The sequence below is a fragment of the Augochlora pura genome, chromosome 6 (assembly GCF_028453695.1).
Source record: "Augochlora pura isolate Apur16 chromosome 6, APUR_v2.2.1, whole genome shotgun sequence".
NCBI lineage: Eukaryota > Metazoa > Arthropoda > Insecta > Hymenoptera > Halictidae > Augochlora > Augochlora pura.
Genome location: NC_135777.1, coordinates 10,395,156 through 10,416,822, shown reverse-complemented (window position 1 = coordinate 10,416,822; position 21,667 = coordinate 10,395,156). Strand labels below are relative to the sequence as shown.

At 37.8% G+C, this 21,667-nt stretch overlaps 4 protein-coding genes across 12 annotated transcripts; 2 read left to right on the top strand and 2 right to left on the bottom strand.

Annotated features, from left to right (window-relative positions):
- The first annotated feature begins 6 nt into the window (after positions 1–6).
- On the top strand, positions 7–1,223 carry LOC144471813 (uncharacterized). Its single transcript, XM_078184284.1, has 2 exons — positions 7–213; positions 312–1,223. The coding sequence occupies exon 2, from the start codon at positions 420–422 to the stop codon at positions 1,221–1,223; it is 804 nt and encodes a 267-aa protein (XP_078040410.1). The 5' UTR covers positions 7–213; positions 312–419.
- On the bottom strand, positions 150–2,974 carry LOC144471814 (stromal cell-derived factor 2). The gene is made up of 5 exons (XM_078184285.1): positions 2,799–2,974; positions 2,362–2,557; positions 2,045–2,293; positions 1,770–1,970; positions 150–1,690 (listed from the first exon to the last, which is right to left on the bottom strand). The coding sequence occupies exons 1-4, from the start codon at positions 2,869–2,871 to the stop codon at positions 1,802–1,804; spliced, it is 687 nt and encodes a 228-aa protein (XP_078040411.1). The 5' UTR covers positions 2,872–2,974; the 3' UTR covers positions 150–1,690; positions 1,770–1,801.
- Positions 2,975–9,504: 6,530 nt separating this feature from the next.
- Positions 9,505–11,860, top strand: Csn6 (COP9 signalosome subunit 6). Of its 6 annotated transcripts, none has more exons than XM_078182936.1 (6): positions 9,505–9,792; positions 10,343–10,603; positions 10,680–10,963; positions 11,034–11,199; positions 11,275–11,468; positions 11,555–11,860. In XM_078182936.1, exons 1-6 carry the CDS (start codon positions 9,759–9,761, stop codon positions 11,693–11,695), a joined length of 1,080 nt encoding a protein of 359 aa, XP_078039062.1. In that variant the 5' UTR covers positions 9,505–9,758; the 3' UTR covers positions 11,696–11,860. The 6 variants fall into 6 exon arrangements, with proteins under 6 accessions (XP_078039062.1, XP_078039061.1, XP_078039066.1 ...); XM_078182935.1 differs by lacking the exon at positions 9,505–9,792 and adding an exon at positions 9,871–9,943; XM_078182940.1 differs by lacking the exon at positions 9,505–9,792 and adding an exon at positions 9,937–9,998.
- A 252-nt stretch (positions 11,861–12,112) lies between these two features.
- Positions 12,113–20,262, bottom strand: LOC144471154 (uncharacterized). 4 transcript variants are annotated; one of them, XM_078182932.1, is made up of 15 exons: positions 19,717–20,262; positions 18,141–18,278; positions 17,264–17,460; positions 17,038–17,179; positions 16,866–16,962; positions 16,338–16,532; positions 16,045–16,197; positions 15,662–15,959; positions 15,317–15,595; positions 15,033–15,243; positions 14,769–14,953; positions 14,370–14,662; positions 13,850–14,089; positions 13,125–13,307; positions 12,113–13,028 (listed from the first exon to the last, which is right to left on the bottom strand). In XM_078182932.1, exons 2-15 carry the CDS (start codon positions 18,269–18,271, stop codon positions 12,855–12,857), a joined length of 2,778 nt encoding a protein of 925 aa, XP_078039058.1. In that variant the 5' UTR covers positions 18,272–18,278; positions 19,717–20,262; the 3' UTR covers positions 12,113–12,854. The 4 variants fall into 4 exon arrangements, 3 of the variants coding, with proteins under 3 accessions (XP_078039058.1, XP_078039060.1, XP_078039059.1); XM_078182934.1 differs by lacking the exon at positions 19,717–20,262 and adding an exon at positions 17,696–17,807 and having other exon boundaries at positions 18,141–18,442; XM_078182933.1 differs by lacking the exons at positions 18,141–18,278; positions 19,717–20,262 and adding an exon at positions 17,696–18,108.
- Between the last annotated feature and the right edge of the window lie 1,405 nt (positions 20,263–21,667).

The window sequence follows — 21,667 nt, the reverse complement described above, 5'->3', positions numbered from 1 at the left end:
GGCCGTAAATAGTGGGCACGGATAAATGCGAACTCAATTACATATTGAACATTTATATGTTTCATAAGACATATTATCTAGAAGAAGTAACAAAATTGAATAATATCAATAGATTAGTCTGTACTGAATTGCAGAAAAGATACATTACATACTTTGATGTGTAATTTTATTTAGAAAGATACATCCGGTGATATTGGAGGGGTTATAATCAAGGTCAGTTGATTCATCTTCGTACTGTCCTCTAACCTCTAACAAAATAATAGTTTAGTGTAAACGATAGGAAAATCGCATGAACGTTTCTTCTTTTGCAGGACAAATAATCAGTGTATTAGTAGAATTATCACATCCAAAGTTAATTTACAATTAACGTATTTTAACTATCTCTACTTATTGCGTGTAAACCATTGTAGATAAACAATATGAAAAAAGTTCCCCAAGTTATTGCAAAATCTTGCCCATTTATTACTCTGTTTTATAGCTTAATTGTTGTTATTATAACCACATACATTAACGGACGAATTACTCCAGTCTTTATATTTCTTTGCATTCAAGCATATTTGAATTGGTACTCAGTGTATATTATTGGTCGCAAAACAACAATTATGGAAGTTACAACAATGGGAAGGAAATCAATGTATAACAAAGTAGCAAATAACAGGGAATATAAATGGTACTGTGAAAAATGCATCAAATATACATGCAAACCAACACAACACTGCATTTTCTGTAGAAAATGTTTTCACTTTCGAGATCATCATTGTTTTTTCTTAGGTGCTTGCATACTACGACAAAATATTGGAAATTTTATCTTATTTTGTTTTTATGCATCCTTAACATGCATATACTCATTGTGCACATTGGGACCATATTTGTATGAAAATATCAATCGTGTAATAAGATCAGATACAGATTCTTTTAATATATTCTTAAACTTTTGTTTTCCTGTTGCCTTGGTTAAATTATTATATTCCAGACAAAACAGTTACATATTACTTGTAACAATGTTTGATATATTAGTTACTGTTTCATGTATTTGCTTAGTGTATGCAACATGGAAATTACATAGTTGCACAACTGGTAAACAAGGGTATTCTAGCACATTGGGAAAACAAAACCTAAATGAAATTTTTGGTAATTATGGTCTTTCAAATATTATTTTCCCATACAATGGTCTCATAGGAACTAGAGATCTGAATGGAAAATATCAACTCAAACAAGTATAAGTATAGTATCTAAAGCTTTTATATGGAAATGCAACAAAAGATGAAAGCATTAATCATAAATGATGAATGATGCATAGAATAAAATTAAATATACATTCTTTTAATTATCTTAAATTATATTATATTGTAATAAATATCGCATACGTTTATTACATTTTCACACTCTTCATAGAAGTGTTAGGAAAATTATAAAAACAACTCTTGTGCAATTAAGAAGTTTTTTGCTATTGCAATCTTACTAATAATAAAAGTAATATTAAAAGTATAATTGTTCGCAATATTATTTGGCGTTTATGTAGATCACGAGAACAATAAATAATGCTGTTTCCTGTTTCCTACATTTGTTCTCGCAAATTACAGTAATGGAAGAATATAAATTTTCTATTAATTTCTCATCTATGAAATCATTTCAAGGGTTTTTCAGGAAAATCTTTCCTTATAAAAATATAGAACAATCAGATACTGATCTGAAATCAAATTTAAAAAGATATTGACAAGTATCTATTCTTTGAAATGTTCAATAAAATTAGGTAGAATATTATTTACCATACAAAATTGTAAATCTAATGAATAGCATTTTATAATTCTGTATGCGCTGAATGTAAAGCCTCAAAGTTATGAGGATGAACAAATACACCTTCTGCTGACATCCATTGAAAACGAGAACCAGTAGCAGTAATTTCACCCACTACTTCGCTTTGTCCACTAATTGGATGACCATAAACTCTTCCACTCACTGTTAAATATCTGTAAAATACAGGAAATTTTAAATATACTTAGAGATACCTTTAAGATACTTCAAATGTCACAGTCCAACTTACGCAGTTGTGTCAACATGTTTTAACATAATACGCGAATCCCTTCTCCATAATTCATTTTCATCTCTTCTCGACGATTCATTGTCACATATTACAAGCCAATTGTCTCCATTATCCCCTTCTCCTTTGGTATCTCCATAAGCAGATATTTCTAGTTTACCACTAAGAGGCGAGCTAACACGATGTGAATGAAGATTCTTTTTCGTGTCTGTATGCTCCAATCTTATGATGTCTCCACATTTGACAGGCTCGCTGTTTAAAATTAATTGTGTGAATTATAACCTGAAGTATTCTCCTACTATAATACTGTTGTCACATACCCCCTGGTACAGTGTGTATTCGTTGCGCCTTTAATAAGCCAGTAAGAGTTTCCATTTTCCTTTGTTGACAAACCTGTTACTGACTGTTGACCACTGCCACTTGCATATTTAATATCATGAGTGTGTAATGTAACTTTGTAATCTACATTCAATAATTTTAACGCAGAACCGCAAGTCACATACTGTGTTCCCTTACCTATTTATAATAAATGTGATATTAATACATAGAAGCATAGCATGTATCAAAAGATAATAGGTTAACATGAAGATATCAATGACATTAATGATATATCGTAACTTTTATACAGATATATTTAGCAAGAAAACGATGTATATCAATAAATTCAAGTTAATTATATATATATAATAATATTTCAAGTACACGTCGATTGACATTGACATTTCGCTTATAGTTGAAAATAAAAGCATTCGATTACCTCTAACGGAGCTTGTCCATAATGCAATTATTGTCAAAATTGCAAATGAAACATTTATTAAATAATTTTTCATTTTCTTTAATTGATAATAAAATGTTTAACTTTCGGAGGAACACAAATCGAACGTTCAATACACGTGATACATTTATATACGTGTTAGCTTCCTATTGGAGAGATGTGGCTATACCAGTGGTTCTCAATTGTCTGCATGGTCACGGTGTCTAGGATGTGTATTTCGTGGATCATATTCATGTATACAGAACCTATTAAATGAATTGTATATAATTTTATATTAAAGGAGTATAAGAAATATAATACATGTTCATTTTATGTTATATTCATATTTATTTTGTAAATATTTTATAAAACAATACTTTTCATTTTCTTTAAAAAAATGATAAAGTTACTAGGCGTTTTATTAATTTACACGCAACAATTATATGTATATGGAGAAAGCATGTATCTGTTACACTAAAAAATGCAATAACATACTTGGAATCATATTCAATATTGGAACAATCCACAGACGGTTGGATGAATTGTTACTTTATAAAATTGCACTTGAGAAATATGGTAGATTATGGTTGAATATATGTATAACTTCAAAAAATAACTACCTCGATATAGACAAATTTTACAATAATAGTACAAGTATCCCAACCTTTCCTCTATATAATAAAACCTTATTAATAGTTCCTTAATTGATATTTATGCTTATGCTCTGATATTACATAACTTTTCGAGCAAAAAATATTTTTCAAAAGTTATACAATTAATGTGTAACATGTATATTTGATTGTTGAACAATAGGAATGAAATGCTTTCTGAACAGGCATAAAAATCTGCCTTTTCATTTAAATAATTTTAATTTAATTGTACAAATGTATGAAGGAACTGTTCAAGCATTCTCAAAATACACTGTTATGTTTTAATGACCAATGATGACGCAGAATACTCCAATTAATACTCAACAAGTTTTGGACGGGTTTTAACATAAATATATGCTGCTATTACAACGAATATGGCAGCAATTGTGGGTAACACCACTGTAAAGACTCGCTGTTTGTTTTCTAGAAATTCCTTTTTCCTCTCTTTCTTCTGTTTGTTTGTTTCTTTCGTCTTTCCCTTCAGTTGACGCATCTTTTTGCTGTAAACAGTAAAAGATTATTCATATTGGTAACATAATCCTGTCAGGGTCTAGTTTTTGTTACACTACATTTTTACACATAACAAAAATGCAGGTGATCAAAGACACTGAACTATTTATTTTTTTATAAACCGCAATCGAAAATTCGTGCAATGCATATGTTTATGACAACTTTAAACGCAGTTAAAATACGTATGCTTTGAGATAAGCGAATAATAATAAACTCGCGTATCGTACCATAAAATGAGAGGGCAAATTTAAATACCTTTAACGACTCGTTTAAACAAATACGAACTTCAAGAACTCAAACAATTACGAAAAACAGATTTGCGTACATGACACGTAATAAAATAACGCTACCCTACCAATCGTAATTTCTGTCACTTCCGCGTGAAGGCAGTCAATTGAACTACGTTAATCAGTAGATTCGAATCGAACCAACATTTTCTTGCCACATTTGCATTTCAATTTATTCTCGTAAGTATATATAATTTTCTATATAAATTAGTTTCGTATATTGACTATGTATCCTTTACTTTCTTGCTCCATTATTGCCGTTTGCATGCATATAGAAGTATTTATTACATACACGGTTATCAACAGTTACAAGTGTATATACAGTAGTGCCTCACCATATTGCGCCATGCCAGGGGCAAAGGGCTCAGAAATTTGAGGTATGGTACAGAAACTGCCTTTTTCTGATTGGCTGAAGCTCTACAGCTAAGTAATGCTGCCCCCACAGTTTTAGAAAAAGAGAGGACGTGGCGAGTGAACAAGAGAGCATGACATCAAACACCCACAAGCGAAACCACCGATGACCTATGTAATTTGTTTCCCTTTACCATACTTGCGGTCTCACTCTTTTCGCGCATCCATACGCCTGGTGCTCCATCTGAAACACGCAGCGCGATATTTCATTTGTACTTTTCGCTTCCTAGAATTATCGTCCACAATTACCAGCGAATTTCCAAATGATACATTGGGATATGTTTCGAATTCATGTGTTTGTAGATGATGTTTTAATAAGTTGAGTAGGATACAGCCTAACTAATTATATCATTGCCTTGAATGTTAGCGCAAGAAAATAAAAGAATTTAGTAAGACTAACGAGATCATCAATACAATTCCCACTATCACTTTCATTTTCACTAAATGAACTTTCGTTTGAATTTTTAACATGTAACAAATTTTCGAGTCGATTCTTAATGTTCGAAAAGTTTTCAAACTGTTTCGATGTGTTTATTAACAAAATGTGATATCTTATCTGTCATTATTGTCATGAGGGGTTCTTGAGTTCACTTGATGTGTTCACTGACCTCCTACAATGTTCAGCTGATCCCAGGTCGATGACCATGCCGAGCAAAGGATACGGTCGGAAGAATTCAGGTATGAATGGTATGGCTAAGATGGAGTTCATTTTCACAGTGTTATCATCAAGCCACTGACCACTTAATTAATCACTCATAATGTCGAATTATGAAAATATCCGATGGGGTATTTGTTTTATTTAAAATTTTTTTTATAAAATTTTGTGACATTTCCCACATGTAGTATTTTGACAGTGTTCGTACTTCTAAATATGCGCACTCCATGAACACACAAAAAATTCGAAACTACTTTTGGAACGATTCCATATTTGTACATATATAAAAAACCGATAATTTCCACTTGCGATCTTAATGAAGATATTCGGAAAGCAACTAAAAGTTATTGTAACGGCTGGGTCGCAATCATGACCCTCGATGCCTCATTCAAGAATTTTACACCTTCTACCTACTACCACATCTGGAGTGAAGATGGATTATTTAATGTTCGTGTTTTGGAAATTTCTCTTTAGCGCAATTTGTGTTACTTAAAGTAAAACAAACAAGAGAAATAAATATTTTCGATGTCACGATTCTTCGACACGTTCATGGTTTTAAAATCACTGTGAATGTTTAACGTTATTGAGTATTTTCGTTTCAAAATGATACAACGAAATAATCACGGGAGCACTTAATAATATAATTAGCAAAATTAATTCTTCAAGATATTAAACATCAAGAAACAATCAATTTATTAACCATTAATCAGCATCGTCTGCTCTGATTCGTTTTGGTGCCCTTGGATCAGAGAATTCTTCCTTGATCTACTTTTGGTCCGCAATAATTACTCGACATATGCGTGCGGACGTCCTAGTTAATAATTGCATGCTAGTTAAGCATCATCATTATAACAAAAGGGAGCCATAATGAATGCCGACTTCGTTCTGACTCCCATTTGGGTCTCTAAAGTAATAACCTCCTCGTGGTGAAACCCGGGCAATCGGTATTATCCTTGATTCTGAAAATGTTGCAAATTGTAATGTGTTTTGAGTTGAGAATGTTATCGAGTTAATAACTGCATATAAAAAATTCTCTTTCATGTAATAAAGTAGAATATAAGATCGCAACAAATGTATTGTACGATTTTTAAATAAAGTGTGTGGATTTATGTACATGTTTTCTTTTATTTCATTGATTATTAATTTATTGAAATTTAATTGTGTTCCTTAATAGGAATATGGTGATATGTGTCGTTAATATTGCACTAGGTATAATCTTAGTTCTTACATTGGGCATGTTAGAAAAATACACTATTCATATTCGTACTCGTGATGAGTGTTGGTATACCGCTAGTGAAAAGTACAAGTCGAATATTGCGCTGAATGTTTCAGATGGAGCACCAAGCAAACGGATGCGCGAAAAGAGTGAGACCTCAATCACAGATGAATAAGATAGCTTACGTTTCTCGTCCGTGTGGACACATGTAAGTAGAGCCCATTGCTCTCGTTCTGTCTCTATCGATCACCTCTCGTTCTTTTTCTAAACTAACTGCGCGAAGTTCGATGCGCATTAACATGGTGGGGATAAAAAGGCGCAATATACTGAGGCATCATTGTATTTGAAACTAGACTTTAAAAGTTTTTGACAACATGTAGCTAGTATTATATAGATGATAAATCGAATGGTACATTCAAGCGTTCGTAAACAAAGTTTGTACAAATATTACCAGAATTGTTTTCTTTTTAATATAGAAAATAAGACACGATTAATACTCTTCATTAATTCAAATATCAACTTGAAGACCGCTCAATTTACGTGGTACATCATGAAGATTATACGAGGTGTGTTCAAAAAGTATCGCGAATTTTGTGTTTTTTCAAAAATTATTTATTTATTTATGAATACCTATTTTGTCCCCTTCAAAGTAATCCCCATGAGATATTATACACTTGTGCCAACGGTTTTTCCAATCTTCGAAGCACTTAAAAAAATCATTTTTTTTTATCTTTTTCAGCTCCTCCTTCGATGCCGTCTTTATCTCGTCAAGCGTAGCGTAACGTCGTTCTTTCATGGGCCTCTTCAGTTTAGGGAACAAGAAAAAGTCACAGGGGGCCAGATCTGAGGAATACGGTGGCTGCGGCATCATTAGTGTGTTGTTTTTGGCCAAAAAGTCGCGCACAAGCAACGATGTGTGAGCAGGGGCGTTATCGTGGTGCAAAAGCCAATTTTTGTTCTTCCACAAATCCGGGCGTTTCTGGCGGATTGCTTCGCGCAAATTGTGCATAACTTGCAGGTAATATTCCTTATTGACCGTTCTACCCTGTGGCAAGAACTCATGATGCACCACGCCCCTGCAATCGAAGAAAACTGTCAGCAAAACTTTCACATTTGACCGAACTTGGCGCGCTTTTTTCGGTCTTGGTTCGTGCGGCAGCTTCCATTGAGATGATTGAGCTTTGGTTTCCACGTCATAACCATAAACCCACGATTCGTCACCAGTTATGACCCTCTGGAGCAAATTTCGGTCGTCGCGGACAGAGTCCAACATCTCATTAGCAATGTTCATGCGATGCTGTTTTTGGTCGCAATTAAGCAATTTTGGTACGAATTTCCCGGCGACCCGTCTCATGCCCAAATCATTGATAAAAATCGAATGGCACGAGCCAATCGATATGTTTAGATCCTCAGCAACTTCTCTAACGGTGATTCGACGATTGGCCAATATCATTTTCTCCACTTCATTAATTTTTTCGTCTGTTGTTGAAGTGCTCGGGCGTCCGGCACGCTCTTCGTCGTTCGCATCTTCTCGACCTTCTGAGAACATTTTGTACCACCGATAAACGTTGCTTCGGTCCAAGGTAGCTTCTCCGTATGCCACAGTCAACATTCGGAATGCATCCGCGCACTTAATTTCGTTTTTCACACAAAATTTGATACAGGCTCTTTGATCCATTTTTTTTAATAGGTAAAAATCGAAGACGATCCAAAACACGTGCAAGCAAACAGCTGTCAACAATTAAGTGAACATTCAAAATGGCCGAGCTTGTCGGCATAAGTGAGAGACATGAGTACCAACATAAAGCCACAAAAAGATCGAAATTCGAATATAAGTAACCCGCGAAAATTCAAAATTCGCGATACTTTTTGAACACACCGCGTACAATTTGCAGCCACGAAAAGCAAAAGTTTCATTCCCAACCTTGACTTTATACAAATGTCCTGTGCTTCAAATGTTACCGCATTTATAACATAGTAGATCATAGGGTTTTGTTATGAAATAAGTACAAAACTTGACTTGACACCGACATTTGAATATCACTACATTAGCAAGAATTCTTATTTTGGTCAATGATAGCGTTAACTGTTGGTTACCATTATCGAAAGTGGAGGGACGTTTGCAAGGATCTACTATACACATATCTCCAACTCCTGCAAGCTTTTTTCCTGTCTAAACAAGCGTTTGTATCCCTGTGGTTATACTGCGCATCCAATCCGCTGTGAATCCTGTATTAATATTGAATTGTTAGTCAATCAGAATAAGGGAATTTCTGTCTTCATCTTCGACTGTTTAGCAAGCTGCAGTTTAGATCCTGCAGAAATTGACTTTACGTAGTATATTCAGTCGTCTCTCAATTTAAGAACTTCATCCGATTCAAGACCCCCCCCCCCCCCCACACACACACATACACCCACCATTCTACTGCATTAGAAAGAGAACGGGAGAAGATCAAGATAAACGAACCCATCGGGCTTAATGGATGAGTGTCGACACAAACGAAAACTAAAACGAAATCATAACCTTGCAACATTACTCTATTCAAGCATCTATATGTCTGGCACTCCATTTGAAACACGCGGCGCGATATTCAATTTGTATTTTTTGACTCGTAAAATTCCCGATCACATTTACTAGAGAATTTGTAAACAATGCTCAATGCACATTGAGATACGTTTTGGATGAATGGTCTGCAGGAAATATTTCGACAAGTTGAGCATGATATGGCCTAGCTAAGTGTATTGTATCATTGATCTGAATAATAACGCGGGAGAATAAATGAAATGTTGCAATTGAATTCTCATTTCAAGATCCTCGTTGCCCCGAATATAGTTCTTAAATTAAGTGATTACTGTATAATATAGATAGATTCTATATTCTATAGTTATAGTTTGTGATCTGCATATGTTATATCGGCAGGTTTGTTGCAGTCGGCTTGGATTAGTGATGACATCTCAGATGTCATGTGATGCTCACGGGTCACAAAACGAGAGACCCTTAGGCATCTTACGCATCCATTGCCTATATCTGACAAATTGTATTTTGTACATACTAAATATATAGCAAGTTTCTTGGTAGCAATAGCACGTTCGTACTAATGACACAGACGAATATAGATTACAAACTATTCAAATATAATCATCACAGGTTTGAATGGGTTTATTGGTTGAATACTCAACACTATGTGCAGTACAGTATCGGTTGTATTCATAAACCTTAGACTATTCTAGGTCATGGTTTGCCTTGTTCCAGATTTTGCACACATAGGTACGTATATAATAATACATTGTAATGTACATATGTAGTATCATTAATCTTCACTTGGTGCGTACAAGTCGCGGAGTCAAAACGGGATATTTTATGACGTCACGCATCTCGATTTTCATCTTGTTTCTGGTAACGGCAACACTGTTTTCAAGTGAGTATGTATGCATTCGACCGCTAACAACGTTTGCAGATAGAGGAAGCGTAGTGTAGTATGACTTTTAGTTAGAATTCATGTCAGATAGTTCAGTTGTGTTGTTTTCAATAAGCACGCTGTAGCATCGTAGTAAAAAGATTTACTTCTTATAAACATTAACTTTGAAATTATCAAACAGTCAAAATAATGTATTTGTAAATTGTTTTAAGATATTCTTATTTTTTTGGGTTATAAGAATGTATAAATCAGTTTCTTGAAAAGTTTCCATTAATTGCACTGTTATGGTTTCGAGATCTATTGTTTTGACGTTTTTACACGCTATAAAGAGTTATTTCAATAAAATTTCTTTAGTTCTTTAAACATAAATTAATGATTCATATTCATTTCAATTTTTAGAATACAAGAGTAAACATTATTTAAACGGTATGGAAGTTGACGAAAACAATGCAGCAGGTCCATCAGAGACACCAATGGAAGTTGATGATGACAATGCTGAAAAAATTTCTACCACCTCGACAAATCCTTCTAGTGGCGTCAAAGTAATGGCATCTTCTGGTACTGTTGGATCTGTATCAATTAGTTTGCATCCTTTGGTTATAATGAATGTTAGTGAACATTGGACTAGACTTCGTGCTCAAGAAGGAACAGATCAATTGGGTAGATCTTTATGTTTTTGCAGTTGGTAATCTTAAGAGCCTCTTTTATATTTGATTTAATTCCTTTATATTTGCAGTATATGGAGCATTGATTGGTAAACAGAAGGGACGTAATATAGAAATTATGAATTCCTTTGAACTTATGTTCACATGCATTGGGGATGATGTTATAATCGACAGAGATTATTATAATACCAAAGAAGAGCAATTTAAGCAAGTGTTTAGCGAAATGGATTTTTTGGGGTGGTACACAACAGGAGATATGCCTAATGAAAGGGATATTAGAGTACACAGACAGCTTTGCGAAATCAATGAAAGTCCTGTGTTATTAAAACTTGATCCCAGACCAAATAACACAGACGTACGTATAGGAGATACTTTTACTTTCTTCTTGTAGTAGATCTTAATTATTCTGTTAATGTATCTTACAGCAATTGTCCGTATCTATGTATGAGTCTGTAATTGATTTGGTAAATGGAGAAGCTACCATGTTATTTGTTCCATTAACTTATACGCTGGCAACAGAAGAGGCAGAAAGAATCGGTGTCGATCATGTAGCAAGAATGTGCAGTAATGATCAAGCTGAAAGCTCATTAGGTAATGTCACACAGCTCGACTTTTTCCTCGCAGTTTTAAACTACTCCAAGAATAACGTTATAAACTTGTGTATAGTTGCGGAGCATCTAGCTGCACAGCATAGTGCTATAAAGATGCTAAATTCGCGGGTGAAATTGGTATTAAAATACGTAGAGGCAGTAGAGAGTGGTGAAATAGAAGGAAATCACGAAGTGCTTAGAGCCGCTTGTTCTTTGGGACATCGATTACCAGTTTTAAATAATCCAAAATTCAAAGCTGATTTCTATAATGTACGTATTTATAATGCAACCACCACGGTTTTTACAACAATGTCTCATTTATGTATCTAACACATTGTATTGTTACTCTTTTTCAGCAATGCAACGATTTTGGTTTGATGACTTATCTTGGCATCATAACGAAAGGTTGCAACAATATTAATCAATTTGTTAATAAATTCAATATTTTGTACGATAGACAAGGAGTAGGCCGTCGTCTACGATGTCACTTTCTGTGATGAGTGAATAGAAGCCATTGTTTTTTTTACAATTGTCTTTTTTTACTCCTTACAATTGTAGTAAACTATTTTCGGAATATGAAGGAATGAAACCGGTAAATTTTGTCGTTGGTGAGTAATCTTAATTTCATAATTGATAAAATAAATGTAAAAAAATAAGTTGAATCATTGTTCTGGTTAACACCTGACAAACAGATAAACTATATTGTCATTGTTCTACGATAGTGGAAGACATGTTACGATTGTTATGTTATTTTCTTTCATTTGAATACATTATATGTTATATCTGACATTAGATCTCGCATTTGTTGAGTTTTGGAAACTTGTATCGTCTCGAAGGCCACTTTATTTTCTCATTAGATATATTTTATTTTTATTATTTACATAATCGTTTTGTATAAATTATATTTGATATAAAAAAGCAGCCTATAAAATACGACTAAAAATCTTCTCCTAAAAATCTATGAAGTTATTACATACAATAGATACGCTTCGATCCGACACATACAGCGACTTTAAATATTATACTGTACAAAATATAGTGTAATATATTGTGCCTCGTTAGTTATTGCAGGTAACCGTATCAAGTTACGTATTCTATACGTAAGAACATAAATCTGAATTGACTTTTCCCGTAAATAGACTATTAAATCTCTATAAATACTGTTAGGACAACAATGACAATATACACCAGAAAAATTCTATAACACAGTTGCTTTTCGTACAACTTGCAATAACAATTCTTTTTGACTTTGTTCATGTGTATCATACGCTTAAAAAACTGTTTAAATTCTCATTTGTGTTTAAAGTATTTCGTTTTGTACACTGAGTTGTGCGGCTTCGCTTGATATTGCATTGATATGAAACATTTGAAACCCACAGAGATCGGTTGCGATGCTTTCCCCATAATTGGTTTGTAAAAGTAAAAACGTTGGAAAATCATACGAAGGGGTTTCATTTTCGTTTCGGTTTTCGTTTTTGTTTCACTTGGCCTCACGTTGTTGAAAATGTGTACCTACAGGGTAGGTCCTATACACGGCTAGGAGAGACTTGACGTGCTTATTTCTCTCATGACAACAATCGTTTGAGGCGTTTACACCAAGCTGTCTTCGATCATGGTAGCTAAAATGTCTACCAGGACGGACAGCATCGAGTCGGGCTAAGGACTCGGTTTGTCCATACCGATTATCTCCTCGAACAATGTGTTCCTTCCCTCCATTCTTTCCTCCATGATTTGCAAGGAAAATCTCAAGGTAGCAGCAGCTAAATCGCCAACCGACCAATGCCTATCCATCAGGACCCTGCTCACGGTATCTAACTGAAGAATCATTCTCTGATCGATCACCTAGAACTTGCTCTTTTGGGGTGTGTTTCTTCGCAAAGAAACACCATGTAGGTAATATTGTCATAGATAAAGGGAATCCTTTACCTTCGATAGTCTTGGATTTCCCGCAGTGTAGTAAATCAATTTCGGCACGCCCGCTAAAGAAGCGGCGAGCCATTGAACAACAAGCTTCAACTGGGGGTCCCCTTTTAATCGAGATCCGCATCCCCAGTTTCCAGTCACGACAGATAACAATCCGCCGGATTGCGGACTACTGTCTCTTGGTATCTAAAAAAAATCGTGTTGGTAAACTTGCAGTGACAAGTATTACGCGGAAATCGTTCATCCCGCAAAACGCAAACTAATTACGATAGAAATGTCAATTTTAGCAACAATAGAAAGAAAACGAATTTTCGGAGTGTATTCTCGGGCAATGTTACTTCGGAAAGTATGAAAATGTTACACGTCAATTTAAAGTCAGAGAAGTAAAAGACAATCATCAAATAGAATGAGAGACAAATCATTAATCGTTAGAAATATGTACGCATGTGCGCATCTACGGCACTACCTCCTGTTAGAAACATAATTTCTGTTATGTGACATGCAACAGTGAACGGTGATGGTTTAACGTGCATAAATTACCAAATTTCTATTTTTGATTGTTAGTGAGTCAAGCGTTCGAAAGTTCAGTATTGATAAACAAAGAGGTACAGCGACGAGAGGGAAAGAGAGATAACTAATAGTTTCTGGTAGTAAATTGGAATCGGCTCATGCATTACATTTATGAAACAAGAGATTACATATACATGTGTAACAGAAAGTTTGCTCACGTCAAGTGTAACATGCGATTCGAATTCTTGCGCTAGTTTATCCTTTATGGGTCCAGATGTACTTAAAGAAACAGGATTAGACAGATATACGGTAGTCTTGTCATCGACCAATGTTTGAAAAACTTCGGACGTGAACGTTACCGTTCTAAGTTTTTTACGTTGGATATCCTTTACCTCTTTCGACATCGTACGATTACTTAAAGCATCTTCGTAATTCTCTACGTCTTCCGATTCTGAGACCTGCGTATTGTAATTTTCCGATGAGACTTGGCTACGTACGTGAAATTATGTATATGTATCTAGGCTAGAGCATTAGTTTTCAGTTTGTCTCTCATTCTTCGACGACGCGGTCGGTTCAAACAAAAATGATCTTATCATATATTCAATTAATTGCATGTGTGAGTGAGTGTGCGTGTGGGTGCGTGTATTTTTTCGTTCGACCATTGTATCGTATACCGATCGACGATCGGGAGTGATTTCTTGACTGATTGTGAGAAAAAAAAAGCAACTTGTTTCTTACTGATTGCTGTCTCCTATTTTTTTGACGGGCTAGCTCTAAACTCAAACTTCGCACTGCCAAAGCTAACTTGTGCCTCTGATTTACGTCGACTGAATCAATGAGGGGTTGAGGTTCACCCTCCTGTACCGGGACGCCAGCAAACGATTCGCTGAGAGCTCTCTTTAACAACGAGCCCGCGAATCTAACTACCGCCCTGTCCCTCGCGTCTAATTCACGCGATTCGTCCGCCGCTATGGGATCTTCTAACCATTTTGCTAGTTGCTCGTATACTTCCTCGAGCTCCGAACAAAAATCTGAACGCACGAAAAGTCAAGTTGGTTTCACTTATTATATTATATTTAGACAGTGGCGAAAGGTACTATTCAACGAATGCAAAAATATGCGTTTCGTAATACTTGCCAGAATTGTATTCGGTACTGAAACTGTATCTACTACTAGCACTCGTATCTCTCCGTTGAAGTGTCGATTGATTCTGTCGGAATCTGCCTAGCCACTTTTGTTCCGCTTCCAGTGATTCCTTCAGAAACTCTTCATCCACAGTTTCGTCTCTGAGAACGAAACCTCTCGAGCCACCTCGTTTTACCCTGTATCACGTTTCGAAAATGTCAAAGTACATAATATTATCATGTATCAACTCTTAGAGAGCGAAGAGCTCCCGCTTACTTGATATCCTGGTCGTAAACGTGACTTCCGGACACGCTTATTCCTACGGCGTAGCTACTCTCTCCGGAGGATGTATTCGAGGAGGCTGCACCACCGGTGGCTGTGCTCTCGCGTTTCAAAGCGTCTCTCAAACGCTGAGCAAACGTACCTCTCCTTTCCGGTGTGTCCAACTGGCTGCTGTATCGCTTGCTCAACCTTTGTTCTTCCTCTTCTAAATACGGTTGAATCGACCTTACAATTTATTAACAACAGCGTTCGTGCTTAACAATTTATTAGTCACCAACCAGGGTCTTCCTCTATCACGTCTTTCGCACTATGAAAGCTGTCCGTGCTCTGACTGTTGCAACTGCTGTAAACCGACATTTGACCGAGCGACTTCCTTGTAACCGGCAAAACTTCGCCACTCGAGCCAAGAACTATGAATCGATTCCTTCTGGTCGTGCAGCTAGTTTCTTTGCCCGACTTTTGAGGGCTCGACGATCTTACGGATTTTCCGTTTGGCCTTCCGTGCGATTCCGTTGCACTATCGTCGTATTTATTCCGTTCAGCCGACACGGATTTCTCTGAAAGAACATAAATTAAGTCTTATTCGAACCGAATGTTTGTCTTTTTTGCTTCGGTACAAATACCTTGTTTAATGGATTCGTGATTTAATGGATTCCCTGACGACGACACCGCCTTGTCGTCGGCATCCGTTTCCGGCGGAGTGCTGCTGAAGCTTTCCCCGATGGGAGACAACCTGCGAGAACTCAGAGCACCGTCCGGATCCATTTCCGATCTTCCGATGGGATCCGTTGGGCTACTCGGCACATATCTTTGACGAAATCCGAGCAAAGATTTGTTCATTTCTCGCAACACGTTGTCCTCTTCGAATTGCGCCAAGGGCAACGCCGAGTAATCCTCCGGGTCGATGCAGCAAACCGTTACCTGTTGCGTTCAACGAAAACAAACAAAGCTTGCTGTAAGTTATAACTTGTAATCTCGTCACCGCGCGATTGTGTGCGCTACTCACGACATTAGGTTTCGCCAGAGCTTCGAACGTAGCTTTATTGCGAGGATCATTTATTCGAGACATGTGTCTGACACCCTCGACTATCAGTGCCTCATTGTCTTCTAGGGCCTCGACCGACAGTATCGCAGCGAGCATCTCCGGATGAGTCGCTATCTAAATGCAATAGAGACGATTATTGTGATTTTCGTGGTTGCTCGCGGTCGCGTTCTGTTCCCATCTTACACGAACGATAGGATAAACCGCGGTTTACGATCGGAGTTAGGCTCGTCACGCGGTTGCCTTCAATTATTTACATGTACAGTTTCTTGCGTAACATCACCGTCAAGCACGCCGCCGCCAAACTTCGTGCTCGCGAAGCAAACGCGCAATACTTTCGTTTCCGGTTCCACCCTCTCCAATCGTCCCTCGTGCCTTATCATCAGAGGACAGAGGGGTACGTTACTCTCCAGCCAATCTTCGATGGTCAGCCATTGCTTGGACGACATCACCTGGCGATTTGGAATTTCATTTTGTAGAATACATTTGTAAACGGCGTATAGCGTCTTAACGCTTAACCCCTTGCACTACGATTCCTTTCGCGCTACGTTGATTAGCACTTATTTGTCCTTAATATTTTTAATAATAGAACCAGACAATTTTTGTTTCTTTTATTGTCTTTATGTACGTTTGTTTCTAGACTTTGATAAGAGAAGAATTTGTCTTTATTTCGATGTAGAAGAAATTAATAATGTTCATATTTAGTAGATCTTGCATGAACTCTGTATCACGAGTCTGACTCGTTATTATAGTGCAAGGGGTTAATGATACAACAGCCTACGTACCTGCCTGGAGATCACCAATTTACCGTCTAAAGCATTCTCCTTTTCGAGATAATCGTAATAATGAAATATACTTTTCAGTTTCGCTTTCTGTCCGTTACTGAAAATAAGGCGAATTTACCTAATTTCTTTCTCTGCCCGATTCTCTTTACAGCCGATTGAGCAGTTTACTTACTTTCGAAGGTGCTTAAAAAAGTTGGTGAAGTTGAAGTCGCGCAAAGTCGGATGCGTTTTTGTGGTTCTTTTCGGGTATGTAGAGAAGAAGGCGTTCGCGATCAAAGAGGAGACGAAGCCGTAGCTGTACTCGATGCAGTCACCTGTGACACACGCATTTTACGTATTTACGCCAACAGTTGAAATACCCTTGTTTCTTCGGCGTATCCGCAGTCCGTAGTAGTCACCTTGTTGCTGGAGACTAAAATGCAAGCCATGCGGGGGTTTGCAAGATCTCAACGCTTTAGCTCGATCCACCATTCGAGGTATCGTTTTCGTGAGCACGTGTTCCCGTTCCGCCGAGTCGAGATCCTTGTTGAGGAACGTGGCCAGTTCGGAAAACAGCTCCGGATCTTGTGAATCTTCCTCGGGATCGAGGCTTATACTGAAATACCCGTGAGATTTTCGAATCTTTATGAATTACAATTCACGTTCGATCATTACCAAAAAATGATTGGGCGATCGTTACTACGGTGAAACTGTGGTATATGTATGTATGTACAATATGGAACACAGAACACATAGTGGATGAGGTTTCTTCTGTGCAAAGGTCAGCGCGTAAAAGCATTCGCAAAGGGTACATCTTTTACTCATATTTAGAGATGGTCTTGATCGGATACCTTTTCAGCAAGCACTGTTCCTCGCGTCTTTTCAACAGCATGTAGCAGAAAAATCGAGTTCGTTAATGGTTGATATCATCGCGAGACGAGAAGCGTTCATTTGGTTCTAAAACTGTTTCCCAATCTGTTACAGTTTACAGTTTATAGATCACAGACTCACAAAATTATCAAGTAAAATTGAAAAATGGCCGAAATTCTGTCGAGAGTGAATTTGGCCCGTAAAAAATTGCGCGATCCGTGTGTTCTACCTATCCCCAAAGATTAATAATATATTCAACAGTACGCGTGGTTGTGCTGAAGATATTTTTCTGTGAGTGGGCTTTCTTTCGTTCGTCCCAACGGGGCTAGTTGTTGTTTCCACACGCGTTTCCTTTCTCAATGTACATATCTTACTATGCATATACGTACGTACTACATATGTATGTATATTAATGGACATACTTACTTGCACATGTCGTGCAAGCGTTGCATCGCTTCGATGAGATTCTCCGAGTTTCTGGCAGCGGCCGCGCGATCCAACTGCTTGACCACGGCCGGCCACCATGGCAGGTCGCAGGGTAGCATCACCAGAGCCATGTTCGGCCTTCACGGTCCACAGAAAGCGAAATAAATGATTAATATTTGTGAAATCGCTGGGCCAAGTGTGGCACGGTGATTATCTTCCAAGCGATCGGCATGGCACGTCCTATTTTCGTGCGTGTCGCGCGCGCACCGATTTACTCGTAGCTCGCAGCTCACGGCTCGCGGTCGAGCACGATCCAGCCGGGCAACGTGTTCGTTGTTTCACGCAAACGGCATAAATATACAGCCGCGCCTCATCTCGCCTTGCCTCACTTCGCCCTGGTTTGTCTCGATTCGCCTCGTCTTACGCTCAACAAAATAGATTGCTGCTCGACAAACCGAATTTCAAACGGATAGAAACTTTTTGGCGGCAGGCTCATCTCCACGAAATCTACACGGTCTCCGCGCGCTACGCGGATATCAGCGTGATTGGAATGAGTACGGCACGCTGACTAAAATGCGGACAGTTGTTTTGTGAATTTGATACCGATCCTAATCCCAATCCCGACCCTAGTCTCGACACGTGCGGCCTTCGAAACGTCCTTTGAACTTTCGTAAAGCACTTCGGACCTTCTCGGAGAGATAGTTTTGTCATCGTAATTCGAGTATGCGTTATTTTTAGGTTTTTTCTATACATATTGGTATACCTAGGACAATAGTAACGTGTTATTATAGCGTTCGTAACAACGAACGAATGCGACGGTATGTATCGACAATAACCAATCTGTTCCTGCATCCCTTCTAACTTGAAACAAGCGCGGAAGCTTCGACGAATCAGCGGTAAGAAGGGTGCGCATACTTGTACGCACGAATTGTCGCGTAAAAATAAGCGCGCCATGCTTATAAAACGAAACGAGGTCTCACGGCCTCACGTAACTCGATATAGCCTTTATCCTTCGCGTAAAAATACATATGATATTCTTTGGTCGAACTCGTGCATTGTCTTTCATTCGACGAGCGATTGTTATCTTTACTAGAATTAGTGTTCGAACTGAAAAAAATAACAACACAGTTTCCTCATCCGCGTCTCGCGGTGCTTAAAGCAGTTCGATCGATTTTATCGATGATCCTATTGGATTTTCGTAGAACGTTTGATCGAGTCCAGCGGAACGTTAACAGAGACGGAAAGAACGTTAACAGAAAGGGGTGGGCGAACGAATCTAGGGACCCCACGCAATTAATTCGATTCTGCTCGTGCGCATGTCAGAAGGGGTTGTCCGATCTGGTTAGTAACCTCTCGACACGAGGAGAGAGTATAATTAGTTCGTCTGTAAGCAGCCGGCTAGAAAACCCGAATACTCGGTGAAGAGGGGAATGGTAGGCCGGAGAGATATACATGTATAGACAGGCACGAGAGAAACACAGAGGGAATCTGTGGGTGGGGGTACTGTTCTGAGTGAGAGAAAGAAAGAGAAAGAAATAATGTTATGTTTGATTTAAAGCAGAATTCGCATAATCACCTAATTTGTTCGATACACGTTGTCGATCAGCTGACGTGATCGAAGCGTGAACGAAGAAGTCACATTTTAAAGTATGCCATTGCATCAACGGACACGCCGTACGTCGCACGTTGCACGTCGTACGCCGCTGCACGTTTCACGCCGTTCGACGAAATCACTCGTACAACTTTAGCTGACTCCCCGGAATGTGTGAAAACACCGGCATAGACGATCGGTCGCGCGGCGAGATTAGATCTTTCTTTTCAGATATTTCGGTCGCGTCGGTTAATTCGGAGAACAACGTTTGCCAATCCTCGTACGCCGACAACTCGAGACGATGTATAAGCCACACGAAAAACGGCGAAAAGCGGCTAAAAAAAGTGTTGGTGCACGACGCGATCGCCTTGCTCGACAGCTGTCCCAAACCCGTCAAATTGATCGGCACGCGATGCCTCGGACCAACGACCGAATCCTATACACGTTCACCGAGGGTAGGTGGCTCGAAGCGGTGAAATCTACCACCGTTAACTGGTTGTATCTTGGTCGTCGCGCGCATCCGATTGCTGCCTTTCCTGATGCATACTTTGTCCACGAGCCGCAGCTCACCGCTTGGCGTTCTACACGCTATTTATAGAGCGGCGCCGGCGCCCTGCCAAGTCCTATATAGAATTTTTCAAAGGGAATCTCTCAGGTGTACGCAACGTTCCGTAGAGCATAACCGGCGCGCTTTCACATTAGCCGCGTTTGCCTTGACGCTTCCGGTTCAGTTACACCTGCTCGTAGAATTGGTGGATGTGCGACCAATTCGAATTGGACGTCCGAAAATACTCGAATCTCTTGTATCAACGACATTTCATAGCTAACTACTAATCTGAGAGTACAGAAATTTTCACAAGACTTTCTTGCATCGATATCATGTAAAATAATGTTTATTTAATGTTGCGAAAGCAGGAAACAGAAATTTTTATTGCTTTTGCCATAAGATAGAAAAAATTCGGTAAGGACTAAAATGGCTGTGTGGTCGATAGTGGCGCCGGTTGTGATAAATTCTGGAAGCTTCATTTAGAGTTAGTACAGCGCTAAATAATGCAGTGCGAAAACACTCAAATTGTTGAGCAACGTAACCGTCCGAGTAAGGAAAAAATGGCGACTGTGGTGCCTCTTACGGCGAAATATAGAATCTTCGTTCGAAATCTTTACAGTAACAACTAGTGTGGTGGCAAAACAGTCAAACTGTTAGTCAAATTCAATCGTTGGTAATTTTACTAATGGTTTGAGCATTCGGCCACTACCCAAATTGGCGCTGTATGGACATCAAACGGAATTTCATTTTTTCTCCCAAAGAGGCACCACCATCGTCCATATGCTAAATGTAGGATCGTCTACAAAAATTATTATGATAAAATTGGGCTATAAAAAAGTAAACCAATGATACAGAATTATTTAGGAGAATCTACTGCATCGATATCATATAAAAAAAGAAAAAAAAACAATATTGCTGACCATAATTAATTTGCTCTCTGATGTTCGATTAATTATTATGATAATTAATTATATTTTGCGTTGTTGTCGTTTGGTTTTCTTACATGGTAATGATGCAGCAGGTTCTTCTAAATAGTTATTGAACTCCTAAATTAACAGATTTTAGGCGAATTTTTTAAATATATACATACTATGCAGGAGTTCTTGATTTTTCAACTGTTCACCGTTACGAGGATTTAATTTTTTTGTGTCCATCAGGATGTTTCTTGGAAAACTTGGAATTAAACAGATTTGACGCATAAAGTTAGGAAGATAAAATTTTTCTTAACATTTCTTCACGTTGAAAATAATAGCTCCGTGATTGATCGTTGAAGTGATAATGAAGAAAGAATCAGAGACGTAGTCCAACAATTTGATATATTTGATTATTCGATACCCACAATTCAAATTGTACAGTATTTTAAAGAAATATTACTGCAACACATGACAC

What these genes read in the sequence shown, in the direction of transcription:
- LOC144471813 (XM_078184284.1), top strand. Translation starts at nt 420, where the DNA reads ATGAAAAAAGTTCCCCAAGTTATTGCAAAATCTTGCCCATTTATTACT.
- LOC144471814 (XM_078184285.1), bottom strand. Translation starts at nt 2,871, where the DNA reads ATGAAAAATTATTTAATAAATGTTTCATTTGCAATTTTGACAATAATT. An exon ending in ATGGACAAGCTCCGTTAGAG is followed by an intron (nt 2,558 to 2,798) that starts GTAATCGAATGC and finishes TATTATAAATAG; the next exon opens with GTAAGGGAACACAGTATGTG. An exon ending in AAACATGTTGACACAACTGC is followed by an intron (nt 1,971 to 2,044) that starts GTAAGTTGGACT and finishes TGTATTTTACAG; the next exon opens with ATATTTAACAGTGAGTGGAA.
- Csn6 (XM_078182935.1), top strand. Translation starts at nt 9,886, where the DNA reads ATGACGTCACGCATCTCGATTTTCATCTTGTTTCTGGTAACGGCAACA. An exon ending in AGAAGGAACAGATCAATTGG is followed by an intron (nt 10,604 to 10,679) that starts GTAGATCTTTAT and finishes TTATATTTGCAG; the next exon opens with TATATGGAGCATTGATTGGT. An exon ending in TCAAAGCTGATTTCTATAAT is followed by an intron (nt 11,469 to 11,554) that starts GTACGTATTTAT and finishes ACTCTTTTTCAG; the next exon opens with CAATGCAACGATTTTGGTTT.
- LOC144471154 (XM_078182932.1), bottom strand. Translation starts at nt 18,271, where the DNA reads ATGGCTCTGGTGATGCTACCCTGCGACCTGCCATGGTGGCCGGCCGTG. An exon ending in TTTTAGTCTCCAGCAACAAG is followed by an intron (nt 17,180 to 17,263) that starts GTGACTACTACG and finishes CGTGTGTCACAG; the next exon opens with GTGACTGCATCGAGTACAGC. An exon ending in CAGTACCGAATACAATTCTG is followed by an intron (nt 14,663 to 14,768) that starts GCAAGTATTACG and finishes TCGTGCGTTCAG; the next exon opens with ATTTTTGTTCGGAGCTCGAG.